Genomic DNA, 18,434 nt, shown 5'->3' with positions numbered 1-18,434 from the left:
GTTTGCTGATGATTAGGTAGAGTAATAGTTAATCAAGGCGATGTGGAGAGCTTCCAAGACGATTTAAATAGGCTGTCAGTATGGGCAAAAGTTAATGGGTGTTAGTTTAATATCGAGAAATGTAAAGTTATGCACTTTGGAATAAATAGATTACAAGCCATTTATCACACTGATGGCACTATACTCCAGGATGAAGCTAGAGAGTTAGGAGTGGTGGTAGACAGAGAGAGAGAGAGAGAGAGAGATCAAGTTTAGAGGACATATTGCTAAGGTTTCTAAGGTAGCACATAATCATTTGACTAGTGAAGAACACATTAATAAGGTCAGATAAGGAAGTTCTAATTCCTCTTTATAAGGCCTTGATATGCCCACATCTGGATTACTGTACTCAAGTCTGATCCCTCTCGGTTACTTGGAGATGTGGAAGCAGTGGAGAGGATTCAGAGGTGAGGATTCACAGGCCACTCACCAAGATAGTGAGTGGCCTGTGGAATGTGCCCAATCAGGATAGATTGAAGGAGGTGTGTGGACTGCAGAAGTTCATTGATAGGAGAAAAAGAGGGGATATTGATAGAAACATTGAAGTTGCTTAAAGGATTTTATAGGATAGATGAAGGGGAAATGTTTCAGTATTTGGCTAGAGGGACCAGAGCCAGGTGTCATCCCTGGAAGCTGAATAAAGGTGTTGTCAGTAAGGGTGTGAGGACTGGATTTTTTGCTTGGAGAGTGGTGAATGAGCGGAATGGATTGCCACAGTCAGTTGTGAATGGTTTATCTGTTAATGGGTTCAAGGAGAGATGCAATAGATTGCATCTCTCCTTGAACCTGGTCTCCTGCGATGAGTCTTCAGACTCCATGGAGGTGCCTATATAATAATAATATATATATGTTATTATTATTATTATTATGACACCTCCAAAGACTCATCAAGGGGAGGGCACCTACTCCATAACTCTCTGTCTCCACCATTCAGTCCATCAATTACAATGAATCGCAACTAACATCATAAACTACACCAATGGCATCTACCGCCCACTACCACTACTAGTATTTTCACAGGCAATCACAAACATCCATGCCTACGGCTGGATTTGAACCCGCAGCCTTTTGGCTGGAGAGCAAATACACTAATTACTCGCTCAACCAGACCGGCTAAAAAAACAACTTCGGAGAGAAAAACCGTACTACCTCTGTATCAATGAACTTCTGCAATCCACACACCTTCAATCTATCCTGATTGGGCACATATATATAAAGAAATGCCATCAGAGAGATTCTTCTCATTATGATGAGACTCGAATTCAGGTCTTTTCTAGTCGAAAGGATCAATGTCTCATTGTTCTTCCAGTTGCTCTATGGAGGCGCTTAAATTAAAAATTATTATTATTATTACTGTTGTTGTTGTCATGTGGGATTTCCCAATTTTCGTCATCCATCCTTTAGGACTGGTTGAGCCCACCTAATGAGGGATTTTAAGTATGCATGTACACTGTAGATCTGTGTGTGTTCACGGGTCAGTTTACTTGTTCTGAGGGACAAAAAAACATTTCCAGGTAAAAAACCCTCTAACTCCATACGAGACCGGCTCACTCACATTTACTCGAAAGAGACCAGATAAAGGTTCCTCATGTCATGGATGGGAATCGAACTCAGGTCTTTCTGACCAAAGGGCTTCATCTATACCAACTGAGCTATGGAGGCTCCCTCTATATATATATTTGATGCAATACATTTACTTGGCTATATGACATGGGTAAATTTAATGACTGTAAGCTGAGAGATATCAAAATAGCAAAAACACTATTTATTATTTGAGTGCACAACTAGTTTCATTTTCTTAGAAAACTTCATTGGGTGAATAACATGAAAAGAAAAATATATAAACACACACACACACACATTACAATTTTTTTTTTTTTTTCACATTTGATGTCCATAGATGCTGTATGGTCATTGCCATACCTCACATGCTTTTGACAGTGATGTCTTCTGCTAGAATAACTGGTAGAGTTGCAGATTCCCTTTCCACACAAAGTTTGTGGGACAATCACAAACATCCATGCCCATGGCAGGATTCAAACCCAGGCCTCTTGGCTGGGGAGTGGACATGCTAACCACTCGGCCAACCAGGCCGGCCACACATTACAAGAGGCAGCTATAAATTAACTTGCAAATGTAGTGCTAACATTTGAAGGCATTCTGGATGCCATAGTATTGTTGGGCACATTCACATGATCTTGTGTATGCCAAAGTTGGATAGCTGAAGAGTGACAATCAGATAGGTTATAGCTAAGGTTATTATTAAGACGGACGATTTAGGACAGTTTCTGTTGATTCCACACTTCTCTCTCTCTCTCCAGTTCATGATAGCATCTAAAAATGTTTTCTGATTTATTCTAGATCACTGGATGAAGGGCAGAATCTTTCTCATCAGGGTGAGCAGAATTAAGAATGTATTATATAGTATGCTGGCTCTAGTTCTTCCATATGCATCTCAATGGATTTCTCCATCTGACTAAAATTGGACATGTTGCAATTACACCAAAGATGATAAACTTACAACCTTTCAGAAACATGGCTATCCTAAACAGACTGTTGATAAGCTATTTTTTAATCCGCCTTCTCAACGTAGTGAAGATAGTACTGATGTAAAAGGCTTTATATCTCTACCATATATATCAGCATCATTTCACCAAAGTTAATTAAAATTCTAAGAAATTTAAACACTTATTTTACTCTTCTTTCTAAACTCCATTCCTTATTCAGTGCACCTGAACTGAAACATAACAGCGTAAAGTATCCAGGAGTTTATTTGCTTTGATGTAACCGCAATGTGTCCTATTTTTGTCAGACAGAGAAATCCAATCAGTTGCGTATGGAAGAACATGTGAGAGACATTACACATGGCAGAACTAGAGCCAGCTCACTATCTAATCACATTCTTCATTCTGCTTGAAACATGAGGAAGAGTCTGTCACATTCATCCAGTGATCTGGAACAAATCAAAAAACATGTTTAGATGCTACCAGGAACTGGAGAGAAGAATTGTGGAATCAACAGAAATTGTCCTCAATCTGGTCCACTTAATACTAACCTTAGCTGCAATCTATCTGATTGTTGCTCTTCAGCTATCCAGTTTTGGCGTACACGAGATCATGCCTGCATGAATGTGTCCAACAATACTACAGTATTTAGAATGCCTTCGGATATCAGCAATACTTTTGCAAGTTAATTTATAGCTGCTTTTTATAATGTGTGTGTACACACACACACACACACACACACACACACACACATTACAAATATACAGGATGGTTAAAAATTTCACGTACAAACTTTGAGGAGAGGTAGAGAACATCAAAATCAACCATATTCACATAAGAAAGCAGGACCAGAAATGCCATCCGAAAGTGATAGGTGGCGCTGTTTGGCAGCACTCCAGGTGAGCAATTGGGGCTTCCTCATTCAAGCTTTCGATGTTGTATGAAGAACATGTATTGCTTTACTGACGCTGAGATGGCAGACATACACCTCGTTTACAGGTTAGCTGGAGGTAATGGACAAGCCGCTGTACGAATGTATCGCGAAAGGTACCCAAACAGATGTGTACCGCATCAGAATTTGTGTGACTATGGATCATTTTGGGATCGCAGGCATGATAGTGGGTAGCCACAATCGACACAAAATCCCACCATGGAAGAGGAGGTGTTGCATGCGATGGACGATAATCCAGAGACAAGCACACGTGGCATTGCCTCTGCTATAGGAGTATCTCGATCCAGTGTATTGTGCATTTTGCACTCTGAGTCCTTGCATCCATTTCATCTGCAATGGGTCCAGTTACTGATGGCCAAAGATTATTCTCGACGTGTGGAATTTGTGCAGTGGTTTCTGCAGAAAAGTGCCGTAGACCCGGATTTTTCAACTTGTGTTTTGTTCACGGATAAAGCTTCATTTACCTGTGAAGGGGTCTTCAATCACCACAATGCTCATGTGTGGGCCCATGACAACCCACATGCTGTGCAATCACATGCTGCACAACAACGCTTTGCCATTAATGTATGGGCAGGTATCGTTGCTGACTGTTTAGTCGGCCCATACCTGTTACCACCCTGACTGGACTCCTAGAAGTATCGGACCTTTCTGGAAGAAGTTCTGCCGGATTTACTGAACAATGTTCCAATGACTGTGCGTTGGCAGATGTGGTTCCAATACGACGGGACTCCAGCTCATTTTGGCATTTCTGTGCATCAGTATTTGGACAGGTCCTTTGGGCTCAATGGATTGGGCATGGTGGCCCCATTGCATGATCCCACGCTCACCTGATTTATTGAGCATCGATTTCTTTCTGTGGGGGACCCTTAAAGCCATGGTGTACGAAATGCCTGTTGCCTCTGACATGGACTTCGTGGCAAGAATCATCATTGCCGCTGCTAATATCCAGGAAACTCTAGGTATTTTCGAACATATACAGCAATCAATGTGTCATCGGTGTCAGGTATTGCATCACTGCTAATGGTCATAACTTTGAGCACCTGATGTGAAACCATATTATGTATCCAACTACTATTGAACAGTTAATTTACACCTAATAAAGTTTTTTACACTACTTACTGTTATTTCTGGTATCTTTGTGTCCCTGTTAGTACCTTCCAGTGGTGTTTCCGGTCATGCTTTTCCTATGTGAATATGGTTGATCTTGATGGTCTCTACTCCCCTCAAAGTTTTTACGTGGAATTTTGAAACCACCCTGTGTGTGTGTGTGTGTGTGTGTGTGTGTGTGTGTGTGTGTGTGTGTGTGTGTGTGTGTGTGTGTGTGTGTGTGTGTGTGTTTTTATGTTTTATATTTTTTATGTCTTTATTATATTTTTTTGGTATTTCTGTTTTCATGTTATGCACCCAATGAAATGTTCTAAGAAAATGAAACTCATGCACTCAAATATTTTTTCTATTTTGATATCTCTTGGGTTCTAGTCATTACCTATATTTAATGGTGTGTGTGTATATATATATATATATATACCATTAATGTACTAATATATTTAATGTACTAAATATATATACCATTAATATACATTTATATAGTTAAATATAGTTAATGACTAGAAGCCAAGAGATACCAAAATAGAAAAAATATTAGAAAAAAATATTTGAGTGCATGAGTTTCATTTGCTTAGAAAATTTCATTGGATAATATATATATATATATATATATTACTGTGTATATTGGCCTTATTTCTCCCATATGGTTTGGGGGGGGGGGAAAGAAGCTTGAATTTTTCATATTCTTGCATGATCTCTTCATTTTAACATTTAAGTTTGAATGATTATCAGTGATTAGTCAGATTTTCATCTTTAGTTTTTGTGATAATATTTCATCATATTCTAATATGTAAAATTATATTAATAGTTTGAGTGGGCATGGCAGAATCCTAACAAGTCAAAAAGACTTCGGCATGTGAGTAAAAAAAAAAGATCAGAATCCTGGCTTCAGTACAGATTTAGAGTTATGTCACAGATGTTACAGGTTGGACCATGGAATAGATTACCTTTGACTGTTCGATGGTTGATTCAAGAATATGAACAGCAATTCAGAGTAAATGATGTTTTTAAAATTTAAAAAAAATAAACTTCAGCTGTATAATTAACTATGCATATTTTAAAGAAAATTTTAATATAAATTTCCAGTTTAAAAATTAATTAGAAAAATGAAAATAAAAATTATCTTTTATTTTTAAAGTATTATTAAAAGGTATCCTAAATATACGAGGTGTGGCTATTAAATAGCGAGACTGGTTGCAGAAATGTGGTTTGTTATTACAATTTTATAATTTAATTGTTATCCCCTTCAACATACTCCCCATCTCTGTCTATGCACCGTTGCATATGAATTTTCCATTGTTGGAAATAGTGCTACAAGTCGTCAGCTGTTATCTGCTTCAGATAACAGCTGACGGTTAGTAGTGCTGCCATTTTCTCCTTTACCTCATCCACTGACTGAAAATGGGTGCTCTTCAATGCAGATTTCAACTTTGGAAAAAGGTAAAAGTTACATGGAGCTAAGTCCAGCAAGTAAGGTGGATGGTCCAACACTGGGATCTTCTTATCAAACAGTGCACTGTAGGCTGGAGCATTGTCTTGATGGAGAATCCAAGCATTGTTCTTCCACAGATCGGGTCTCTTCTTCCTCGCTCGTTCTCTCAGCTTGGCCAGAACCTCAAGGTAATAATGTTGGTTGGTTAACTGTCTGACCTTCTGGTACCCATTGATATAAAAAATGATCAGCATTGCCTTCAGTTTTGACTTGCTCATGCATATCAGTGCCAATTTGTTTCCTGATGTCTTTCTGCTCCCGATGCAAGTTTTTGGGAACCATTTTGGTGCAGACTTTGTTCATGTTCAATTGCTCATGCAAAAATTTGTCGTACAGTCTCTTTATCAATGTGCACCATATCTGCTATCATCTGAATGCTTAATCGGCGATCATTGCGGACAATTTTATTTTTTTGCAATGTTTTGTTCGGCTGTTGCCTTGACAAGCGACCCGGTCATTCATCATCTTCAATGTTTTCTTGACCTTCAGCAAAGCGTTTGTAGCATTCAAACATCCGAGCACATGACATTACATTATCACCGTACACCTCCTGCAACAGTTTCAAACACTCAGTTGGTGATTTCTTCAATTTCACAAGGAATTTGAGATTATGCGCTGCCCGAGTTTAATGTTAGCCATTATTCGGCAAAACGACTTCACATGTGTTTCTTTTATAACTGCCTACAGACTAACTACAAGTGACAGCAAACAGTGCTTATCTCAACTGCTTCTAGCACTTTCAAGGTCATTCATGGTGCAAGCGCATCCCACTGCTATGAGTACATAATTCATAGTGCACCTTGTCCCATTATTTAATAGCCACACCTTATATTACTTCTTTTATTACATAAGCACAATTGAAGTGGAGTCTAGCAAGGTCAAATGCATGGTGGGGTGTTGTAATAGACTTAGTGGATTGGTTAATAGTGATGAAGAAATAATTTTCAAATAAAGATGAGGGATTCAAAATAGGTAATCATCGTGGAGACTTTAATTATCTGAATATTGATTGGGTTATTCGTTCATCTCGTGAATAACATGAGATGAATGAAATCAAATTTACTGAGTTGTTGTGAGACATATTCCTCAAGGAGTATGTGACAGAAGGAACTTAAGGCCAAGGAGTGTTAGATCTCATTATAGTGTCAGAGGGATTTCACTAAAACACTTGACTGTTCTGCTTCCAGTAAATGGCAGTGATCATAGTGTTGTAACTTCGTAAGTGGCTAAGTTTAAGATTGTTCCATTCAGAAAAGGTTACATGCGGAACTACAAGCAGGAAATTATTACCAACTGAGGAGTATGCTGGTTCTTTCCCATGGTATCTATAGCTGGATAGGAAGGATATTAGCAGTGCACAGTAAGCATTTAAAAATTACTTGATTGATGCAATATTGGAATGTGTTCATAGAGTTCGAAGAATAAATAGGATAGTAGCAAAATGGATGTGCAGTCTGAAATGGATGTACATTAAACAAGAGATACATAAGAAAAAGTTGCTGCGGAAGGAATATCACATGTATAAGGATGATGTCAGTTATAAAAATTATAACCAGCAGTCTAAAAGAGTTACAACTATTGTGTGGAAAGCTAAGTCTAAGTATGAAAATAAACTGGTTGTGCAAGCTAACAACCCAAAAGAATTCTATTGCTGTGCAGCAAGTAAAAGATAGAATGAATATAAAAGAATAACTCTACTGAATGCAGGTGGAGATGCAGAAGAGATTGTTTAACTAATGAGTTCCCATGCTAAAAGCTACCAGACTGGTGTGTGCAACTTTGATCTCACTGCTGTCTCCTCACTGGATGAAGAAATTCAGGTGTATGAGGCAGTACTAGAGCTATTGTACAAAGTAAGAATTCAGCAATAGGAACAGATGAGGATATCAGCACAGATGCTAGAAGAGTCTTCAACTGAACCAGTTGTTCCTTTCATCAGGCTTTATGTCTGACCTGGCTATAACTTGAGTCTCAGAACAGGGAAAATTCCACAGTAGTGGGGAGGATGTAAGATAATTGTTACACCTAATATCTTGAGAATATAATATTCTCAGTTATCATGGTGTAACATGAAAAATAAATAACATAAATAAAAACCCCTGCATAAAAGGAATAATTTAATTAACAAAATATTCTTGCATCCAGTATAAATTGAGTAAAATGTAAAGATCTATTGTTTAGTTAAAATAGCAAAAGAAAAGAATGTATTATGACTAAACAAGGAATTTGTATTAAATAAGTAGCTAACTAAGAATTAATATAGTAATACGATTAAGAATGAAAGAGTTAAGTACATAAGTATAAAAGAATGAGTCATGAAATACGCTATGTAAGAGGCTACAGATTAAGCATTAAGTAGAATTCTGAGAAAGGTATTTGAAAGGGGTTAAGATAGAGGCTAACAAGAGAAATAACGGAATATTGCTTAGGGCCTATGCCCGGATAGAAACTTCGTTACGAGTTGCCGATCAAAATGACGTATGGCGGCAAAATGCTATTCAATTGGTAGACAGATGGAAAACAAGTAGGAGGCGGGAAAAAGAAGTAAGAAAGGGCGCCGTTAGGGGAGCTGCTATAAAAGGGTTGGTAACCCCCCCTTCGAGGCGGCTTTTTTTAAGGAGTAGGCTCTTTTGGGTTTAGGAGATGATGTTTAGATAGTCAAGGAGGCTTTAGGCCTTTCTGCCTTTTGCCAGAGGAGAAGAAACATTTGGATAGTCGTGGTGGTTTTAGTTTGGTTTTCTAGTGGATTTCACGGTGTTCCTGAGTGGAGAGATATGGCTTATATCCTCATGCCACAACAAGGAATCGAAGGTGAGCGGGAAAGCTATTCCCGTATTCCTATGTAGAAAGCGAAATATACCATGGAGTCATAGGAAACTGTGAAGATGTCGATGTCCTCGTTTCGGATAGTACAGCCGACCGCGCAGATGTTTATATAGCCCTGAATTGCAAGAAGATATGCAAGCAAGTTCGTTCAGTAGAAGGTAAAGGCCCGTAAGTGAAGCTAAAGAAAGGTATTGTGAGTTTTGTCTTATGTTAACTAGAAGTTGTTTGTGATAGGTACCATTGTCATAATACGGAACTGTTAAAGTGATTAGGGAGAAATTGTAATAGGACTTTAGAATTTGATAGAGAGTGTTAAAAGTAAGTTAGCTAGAGTTGATAATTTGTGAATAATTAATTGTCCTAAGAATCTTGAGTGCCTACTATATTATAAAAGGAAAGTTAATGACATAGTTGTGTGTTAATGAAGTAAATGGTTTTGTTAATGTTGAGTTTGATTAGTGTGAATTGAGTAATCAAGTAGCCTGAGGAATTTGAATGCCTAGTGTGATGTGTAGAGAATCGGAATTGTCATAAGTATTTTCATGAAATTTTGTGGCGGCATGATCGTAGTAACTTTTGTCGAATCATAGCCCAACTACTTGTATTAAGCTAATTTTAGTGTGTAAGTAATTTAGTTGAGTATTTTGATATGTACCATGTTTAGAGAAATAATAAACCTTTTGTTTAATAAAAAAAAAAGTTGTCTGATATCGCTAATCCAATGCACCGCTTAGAAACATTCGAGCCTAATCACGCGGGGAATTAATGTTAAGAAACGGGAAGTTTAAGGAATTAATGTTGAGTAACAAGAAATAGTGTTACGACTGCAATAGTTACATTTTCAGATATTTGAGTTCTTTTTCTCTGTTTATGTATAAATATCCTAAACTAAACTAAATATCCCAAAGGGCGCAGTTAAAATACAAATACTAGGGATACTACGGGGAGCAATAACTCAGATATTAGTAGAAATTTTGGTGATGTTTTGAAAGTAGAAGTTAGAAGAATATAGACGAAGGCAATTTAAAAGACAAATAAAATCATAAGATAAGTTAGGGACATAACATAATCCCATTACACAAAGGTGGTACAAATACTGATGTGTCTAACTATCAACCTATCAGTATCTCTAAAAGTGGTGGTGAATATTTTAAAAAAGTGTTGATGGGCTTGCATACAGAAATGATTGACAGAGAATCTATCTTTGAGCAACATTTTATAATAATGTTACTATTGAGTTAGGGAATGGATATACCATGATACTTTTGGACTTTGCTAAGGCTTTTGACAGGATACAACATTGAAGACCATTGCATAAATTGAAGAAATGAGACTGGAATTATAAAGTATTAGCATGGATAAGAGGATGGCTGACTGACATATCAAAAAAGTAGTATGTTGGGAATGCAAGATTTGAGGTGACCAGTGGTGTACCACAAGGATTGAACCAATGAACAATGAACCAATCCTTGGTTCATTGTTATTTAGGGAAGGATTTAACAGGAAACCCATCTTTAGGAATGCAGCTCATATGAAGTGCTTGCAGAATGATTTCAATAGGCTGGAATTGTAGACATGTGAAAATGGATGTGGATACAGCATTAGTAAATGTAAAATTATGCACTTTGGCGTGGTGGTGTAGTGAGATATCCAATATCCTATTATATGTGGGATTATGCTAGAAGAAACTGATCAGGCTAGGGATCTGGGAGTTTCAATAAATAGGAAGTTGAAGTTTACAGACCATATAGCAAAGATTGCAAATTTAACTCAGAGGATAATTGCAATGTTGAAACAAACTTTGACATGTAAAGATAATAGTCATTATGCCTCTTTACAAGGCCTTCATATGACCTCACTTGGAACTATTGTGTGCAGGTTTTGTCTCCTGATTTCTTTGGTGATGCTGATACAGTGGAGAGGGTGTGATGGAGAGTGTTTTAAAGTTGGGGATGCTTATTAAGAATGGAAGATGATGATGCAGAATAGCATTGGGCATCTCAGTTAAGTAAGGATACAGTATTATGAGGGTTTTTTAATTATTACCATACAAATGTGCAACATTCAGTATTATACTATTCAGGCAGGATTGAGAATTTGTGGACCACAGACACTAACAAATAACAAACAGGAGAAGGAGGGTGGGGGGGGATATGATTGAGACTAACAAAACTTCTTGAAGTTGACACAGAGTACCAGTAGGTGGAATTTTTCATTTTATTAAGGGGAGAGGGCATCCATGGAAGTTGAGAATGAATAGTGAAGAATGGGGTGAGATCTAAATATTTCTGTGATAGAATGGTGTGTAATTGGAATGGATTGTCATTGGAGGTGGTGAGTGCAGGTGATATGTAGCCTCCCTTGATCAGTCCCTGACTCTCTATAGGTCTCTCTTAATAATAATAACAACTTCAAATTTACATTTCTTGTGGACATGGGAGTGGCAAACCCAAGGTACCTGATATGGATCAGGCCTTACTCTGCATAATGTACTTCTGTTCTATTATCTGTAGACTGACCCTTTGTGCCTTCTTTCTTTTTATCTTACCCCCCCCCCCCCCCCAGCGTTAGTAGAGCATTTGAGGGCTTGGGATGTATATTTCCTGTCTTACTGAAATTTCTTCTTCACTGCAGTGGGAGTCTGCCTTCTCTCCCAGCTATATTATATGCCTTACCCAAAGAGGCATATGTAGCTGAGGAATGACAGGCCAGCTACATTAAATTCAGCCTGCCTCAAACTCATATGAATTACATTGCTGAAAGAAGTGTTGATAATGCTACTGCCTAGGGAGAACCGGAACCTGACATGCTAAATCTTATGCCACAGAGATATGGTGAGAAATTGGTTAGATGGTCAACAAAATCCATTCACTACATACTTCTGTAAATATTCAGACATTATACAAACCTAGAAAAGTATATTTGAGGGAGAAAGAGCAAAAGAATTTAAATGGAGTATTGTGGTTCTTTCAGATACACACTGGACTGCACAAAGCCATATAAATATGAAACATTCAATATTATACTATTCAGATAGGAATGATTTGGCACACAGAGGAGTGGCTATCATAGTCCATAGATCACTTTCCCACAGCATTGTAGAAGTTAAACCCATCTCATCCAGAATCATGGACATTAGATTACAAATTCTTCTTCTTCTGCAGCTAGTCCCACTTAAGTAGGGTCGCTGTTTGTTAGTGAGTCTCCTCCACAACCTCCTGTCGTGGGCTGTAGCCACATCCAAGTTCATCATCCTCAAGTCCTCCTCCACCATCTCCCTCCATCCTCACCTGCACATTCATCTGCATGACCTTTCTTCCCACATCACATGACCAAACCATCTGAACCTTGCCTCCTGTATCTTTGTTCCTAAGTTCATAACTTTCACTGTTCACCTTACACAGTCATTTCTCAGACGATCCTTTCTGGTCACACCACACATTCACCTAAGCATTCTCATCTCTGCTATCTCCATCCTGCTGATGTTATTTTTCCTCAGGGCCACAGTTTCTGCAGCATACGTAATAGCTGGTCTCACTACTGTCCTGTAGATTTTGCCTTTTAGATTGATCAGCACCCTCTTATTGCATACCACTCCAGCCATCTCTCTCTCTCTCTCTCTCTCTCCAGTTCCTCCATCCTGCTTGTATCCTACATCCCACTTCCTTCTCAGCCTCACCATCCTCTTTCATTGTTGAACCTAAGTATCTAAAGTCACTGACCTTCCTGATGACATTTCCTTCCAGCTCCAGACCTGGCTGCCATCCACTTTGCAACACATATACTCTGTCTTGCTTCTGCTCAGTCTCATACCTCTCTCTTCCAGTACTTTCCTCCAACTTTCCAGTTTAGCTGCCACTTCTTCTCTTGATTCTGCACACAGCACGATGTTATCTGCATACAACATAGTCCAAGGCACATCTTCTTTCACCACCTCCATCACAATATTAAACAGGAACAGACTTAATGCAAGCCAACTGTCACTGGAAAACTTTCTGTCTCTCCCAGGCAGGTCCGAACTCTTGTCTTCACATTTCTGTACATCTCCTGCACCAGCCTGACATATTTCTCCAGTACCTTCTTCTCCCTCAGACACCTCCAGACTTCTTGCCTTGGCACTCTATCATATGCTTTCTCCAGATCAGTAAATACCAGATATAGCTCCCTTTGCTTCTCTTGAAACTTTTCCATCATCTGCCATAACCCAAGGATAGCATCTGTCGTCGATCGTACAGGCATGAAGCCAAATTGCTCCTTTGCAATCTTCACCTTCTTCCTCAGTCTTCCATCAAGAACCCTCTCTAGGATTTTCATTGTGTGGGACATCAACTTTATTCCTCTGTAATTCTTACAGTCTTGTGCATCCCCTTTACTCTTGTAGATGGGACAAGAGTACTTTCCCTCCATTCCTCGGGTATATTTTCCTGTTGACAAACTTTTATTAACAGGTCCCACAGCAGGTCAATTCCCTCTTCCCCCAGTGCCTTCCTTGCCTCCACTGGGATCCTGTCAGGGCCCACCGATTTTCCATTCTTCATCCTCTTTATGGCCTCCTTCACTTCCACTCTACTAATGTTCTGTACCATCTCCTCATAAGGCTCCCCATCTTCTCTATGAGTCCTTGCATTTTCTTCATTCAAAGCCCTTCAAAGTATATTCTCCATCTTTTTCTTATATCAACATCCCTCTTTAATACCCTTCCTCCAGAGTCTTTGATCTGCCTCACATGTACGATGTCCTTTGATGCCTTATTTCTACATTTTGCCAATCAATAACTCTTTCTCTGCCCTTCCTTTGTTTCTAATTGATCATAAAGATCTTGATATGCCATGGCCTTCGCCTGTGCAACAACTCTCTTGGCTTCTCGCTTTTTCTCTCTGTTCTCTTCCACTCTTGACTCGTCCCACTTCTGCTTTGCATTCCTCTTAGCCCTCACTGCTTCTTGTACATTATTATTCCACCACCAACCCTCCTTCTGCTCTCTAATCTTTCCAGATGTTTCACCAAGCACCTCAATTACACAGCTTAGAATTGCTTTTGAATTATGTCTCCACCAATCTTGTATACTTTCTAGTCCATCCAAAATCCTCTCTAACACCTTCTCCCTAAAACAGTTCCTCACACTCTTTCTTTTAAGCAAAACCATTTAATTGTCTTCCTCCCATGGCTTCCAAAGGTTCTTATCTTCGACCTTATTTTAAAGTCTGTGCACAGCAGCCGGTGTTGCTGTGCCATTAGACTACAAATAAAAGAAAGAAAAACTTTTATTAAAATAATACAACCATATGCACCTGATTCTTCACACCCAGAGGAAGCTCATATTGATTTCTATCAACGACTATAGGAGGAGATTGACAGACCATACCAAAAAGATCTGCTAATAATCATGGGTGATTTTAATGCCAAAATTGGACCAATATTCAGATGACATGCATGGTGTAATAGATAAATTTTAAATCAACACAAGAAATGAGAGAGGAGAGTATCTGCAGGATTTCTGTAGAAAAAATAATCTTATAGTTAAAAACACCATGTTTTACCATAGACCTGCCCAGAAATACACCTGGACTTCACCACACTCAATACCAAAAACTGCATAGATTACTTCCTAATTCACAAAACTGTAAAATCCTCTCTTTTGAATGTCAAAACCCGTCATAGTGCTGAATTGGATACAGATCATGAACTTTTATCTGCTAAGATATGATTAAAATTTCACAAAAAAAAAAAAAAAAAAAAAAAGTGAAGCACTTCAAACCAAATCTGGAAAAATTCCACTTGGACACTTTTAAAACAGCATATCAAAATATAATCAGTCAAGATATAAAGGAAAGACAAAACAAGGAAGATGTTAACATTGAAAACAAATGGAATTTCTGAAAAATATTATAACCAGCTCAGCTGACAGATTTTTAGAAAAAAACAATAAAACAAATAACCATGATAACACCTGAGATAATGAGATTATGGGACAGAAAAGACAAGCTAAAGAACATCTGAATAAACTATATAATGACCACAATAGAATATATTACAGAAGCCTACAAAACCAGCTAGACAGGATGTGTCAAAATGCAAAAATAGATTGGCTGAATGATAGAGCAGGCAAATATACAGAAGGCTATTTATGTCATGACTCCAAATTCCTCTACTCTACAGTTAAAGCACTAAAGACTACATTCTTTCACCTCTCACCATGAAATATTTGCAAGACAAGGTAAATTTTGAAATAAAATGCTTCAGGAAAATCAACAGAACTCATTGGACAGAACATAAGACAAATGCACAAGTACTGCAAGATTTGAATATCCCTAATTCAACAATTCTTAATATAGTTAAAAAGCATCAACTCCGTTGATTTGGGCACATTGTGCGAATGGAACCAGATAAACTTCCTCGCCTGGTATTTGAAGGCACACTTATGGAGGATACAAGACCCATGAACCAGTTTGATATCCTAAAATATATATAACTTGGTGTCTACATTCTTTCTCGTCAATAATTTCCCTCCATGTTACCTTCCACAAGTTAAAGTCTCCTCTTTTCCTCTGAAGTATTTACCAGATTCCTTATGATTGTCGTTTTCCCTGCTTTGGATAAACAAGACATTCTTTTAAGAACAGGCTGTAAGAACATAAAACATCAATCCTACATTCTCTATATACAAAAGCCCCAAAGTCTGCCCTAGCTCTGCATGAATCAACACGTACCTGGGAATCATATGATCAGAAATTCTGAGGTCATTGTCTATAGTCAAATTTAAAAGGGCACCCATACCATTTTAAATTTAAAATGGTATGGGTGCTCTTTTAAATTTAAGTACTTATTCAAAGAGAGTGCTGAAGCAGTATTGAACTTGAACTGGAATGACTTGAATTGTTTCCTTACCAAAAATTTGGGAAGGTCTGATTCTTATTAATTGTAGATAACATTTCTTTTTTAAAATCATATATATTTGTATGCACTGTATAAGATGGTTATAAATATATGACTTGCTAAAATGATATATGACAAATATCACTCTAGCACACAGCTTCTGTCTCCTTTGAATTCCATTCTTATTTTGCCTTTTTTGAATTATCTTATACCAAAGATGGTCTGTAAGTTTTAGATCAAAATATTTGTTTATATACCTTCTTAATGAACTTTGTCTATGTGTTTGCATATTGTTTTTTCTGTGTCACAGGTTATCATGGCCTACATATTATTGATTTCTTCTTGTCACAAACATTACAGGTAATTAAAATAACATTTCAGATTGTTAAACTTCAATGCTTTCCCTTTGCTGCTGAAGTGGTTACTGAACTTTGTAGTATGCTGAATCCCAAAAGTCAAGTAGGGGTGACTTGCAGTTGCTTACAGTTAATACATCCTATCCTATCCTTCTCATCCGTCTTGGATGGGTTGAGCCCCTCTCCTAATGAGGGGTTACTGGTATTAATGCAGTCAGTTCGCCACTCCTCTGCTGCATCCCCTATGAGTGATATTCATGACTGTATCTGTGTGTATTCACGGAACCGGTTTACCTGCTTGCGGGATGAAAAACCCCAGATAAACTTGGGGGAGGGGAAATCCTGCTGTCCACGTCCAAGACTGGCTAACTTGGCTATGGCTGAGGAAGATCCTTAAGCTCCTCATATCATCAACGGGAATTGAACCTAGGACACTCCTTCTCTAGGCATATGGTTGCGAAGCACATAGCCACTAGGTTAACCCCATGGAGAGTTAATACTTAATAAGTATAATTGTAAATTACTTGCTTACTTATTTTGTACCCTTTGGTGGCTGTGCTACAGTCCTCTTTTGGAGCATAAAGAACCCTTTAAAATGATGTGCCATTAATGGTGTAGATTAGCAAAAAAAAAAAAAAAAAACGCTTCTCTGAATACTTCCTAGAGAGCAGGTGAAGAGGAAAAAAGAGGGGATAGCATTAGGATACGCAGCATTGCCAAACCATATTCATGTCATAAGTAACTCTTTTCTAGTTTAAATCAAAATGATACACTGATTTGCATGCATGTGTAATTTCTCTAAGTATGTAAGGTTATTAAATTAAAATCTGGAAGTAAATATATTAAACTTACATCTAATATATTCTTCAGAAATCTTTTATTTGCAAAATTATTTATGTAACATGATTAAATTTTTTCTTTTATGTATATATAATATAGCCAGAAAATCTTCCCCCTCATCATATGCCCATTGCTTATGGTCCAGTCACGTGTGTCAAAGCTTCAAATAAAGAATCAGCACAGAAAAAACGATCTTCTTCTAGAACATTACAGTTAGACAGAAACCAGGAATGCACATTATGTTCTGAATGTATTAAAAGTGATGATAAGTCCTTATCTTGTATCAATCCAGAATGTAATAGATCATATCATAGCATATGTTTAGCTGACCATTTCCTTAAAGAAACAAAAGAGCAACATCGTTTACTACCAGTTGAAGGTTCTTGCCCCACTTGTACTCAGCATATGTTATGGGGAGATATTATTCGTTACAGCTGGGGATGCTATCGGGATCCATGCTTATTAGGAATGGAAGATGATGATGCTGAAGAGCATTGGGCATCTCAATTAAGTAAGGATACAGTATTATGAGGGTTTTTTAATTATTACCATACAAATGTGCAACTTTTTACTTTTAAACATCTTCAGGTTTAATTGTAACCTTTAAATGCATCTGTTCATCATTTACATGGATAGTTCAAGTTTTATTCATTAGACCATTATTCCTTTCCTAGTGAAAGCAAGTAATTTTAGAATCTTATTGTAGGAAAGTATTTCTTATGAATGTCAACTGATCAGAACATCAGTCTGGTTTTTTAGAAGCACGAGAACGATTCCAACAATGCATTGAGTCAGTGCATTGTTGGAATCGTTCCAACAATGCATTGTGTAAAGGGATTTTAATAAAATTGTATTGGTTTAATTATTTTCTTTGTGGATTTTTTTTTTTTCTTGTCAAAATAATTAGTCTCAGTAATTGCATGAATTTCAATAAAGAAATCTTAATGTTTTTAAATAAATCAGTGTTCCTTTATTTTATTTTTTATTTATTTTTTTGTTTTAAAAAAAAAAATATATATATATATATATTGTAAAATGGGAAAAGGCACATAGAAGCAGCACTGTTCAAAAGATGAATTGATTCAGAGGTAGCATTGTCTCAGTACACTCAAGTATTATTTTCATTTTTAAAGTAAAGCATGATCAAAGATATAGAGCTTTATATTTTCTGCTGGGGTGCTTAAGGGTCAAAGCTGTATAACTGAGAGGAGACCTCCACATAGCCTTTAAAGGAATGTGGAGAACCGCTTCTGACCTAATGTCCAATCCTCACCTTCTCGTGGTGCACCCTGTTGGGTATCTACTTGGATACTGAACGAACGAGGATGGGCTGGCAATTTGGGATTTAGCCGACCAAATTGTATTCTTATTGGTTAAACCAAAATAAAATAAAAAATGATAAATATTTTCTGCTTTGCCACTTGTTAAGTGAAGTTTGCTTA

General features: G+C 37.6%; 1 protein-coding gene across 2 annotated transcripts in view; it reads left to right on the top strand.

The window, feature by feature from the left end:
• slx1 (structure-specific endonuclease subunit SLX1) overlaps positions 1 to 17,945 on the top strand; it is a 45,126-nt gene extending 27,181 nt beyond the window's left edge. For both annotated transcript variants that reach the window (XM_090412612.1, XM_090412611.1), the window contains exons 4-5: positions 5,411 to 5,596; positions 17,092 to 17,945. In XM_090412612.1, the coding sequence (XP_090268738.1) occupies positions 5,411 to 5,596; positions 17,092 to 17,523 (618 nt within the window). In that variant the 3' untranslated portion in view covers positions 17,524 to 17,945. The remainder of the gene's footprint in view (positions 1 to 5,410; positions 5,597 to 17,091) is intronic.
• Positions 17,946 to 18,434: the final 489 nt, after the last annotated feature.

This window comes from Typopeltis vanoorti, chromosome 23 (assembly GCF_054136105.1).
Source record: "Typopeltis vanoorti isolate ZY-2024b chromosome 23, IOZ_Tvanoo_1.0, whole genome shotgun sequence".
Lineage (NCBI taxonomy): Eukaryota > Metazoa > Arthropoda > Arachnida > Uropygi > Thelyphonidae > Typopeltis > Typopeltis vanoorti.
The sequence above is the reverse complement of the archived record's forward strand: the minus strand, read 5'-3'. Positions and strand labels throughout refer to the sequence as shown.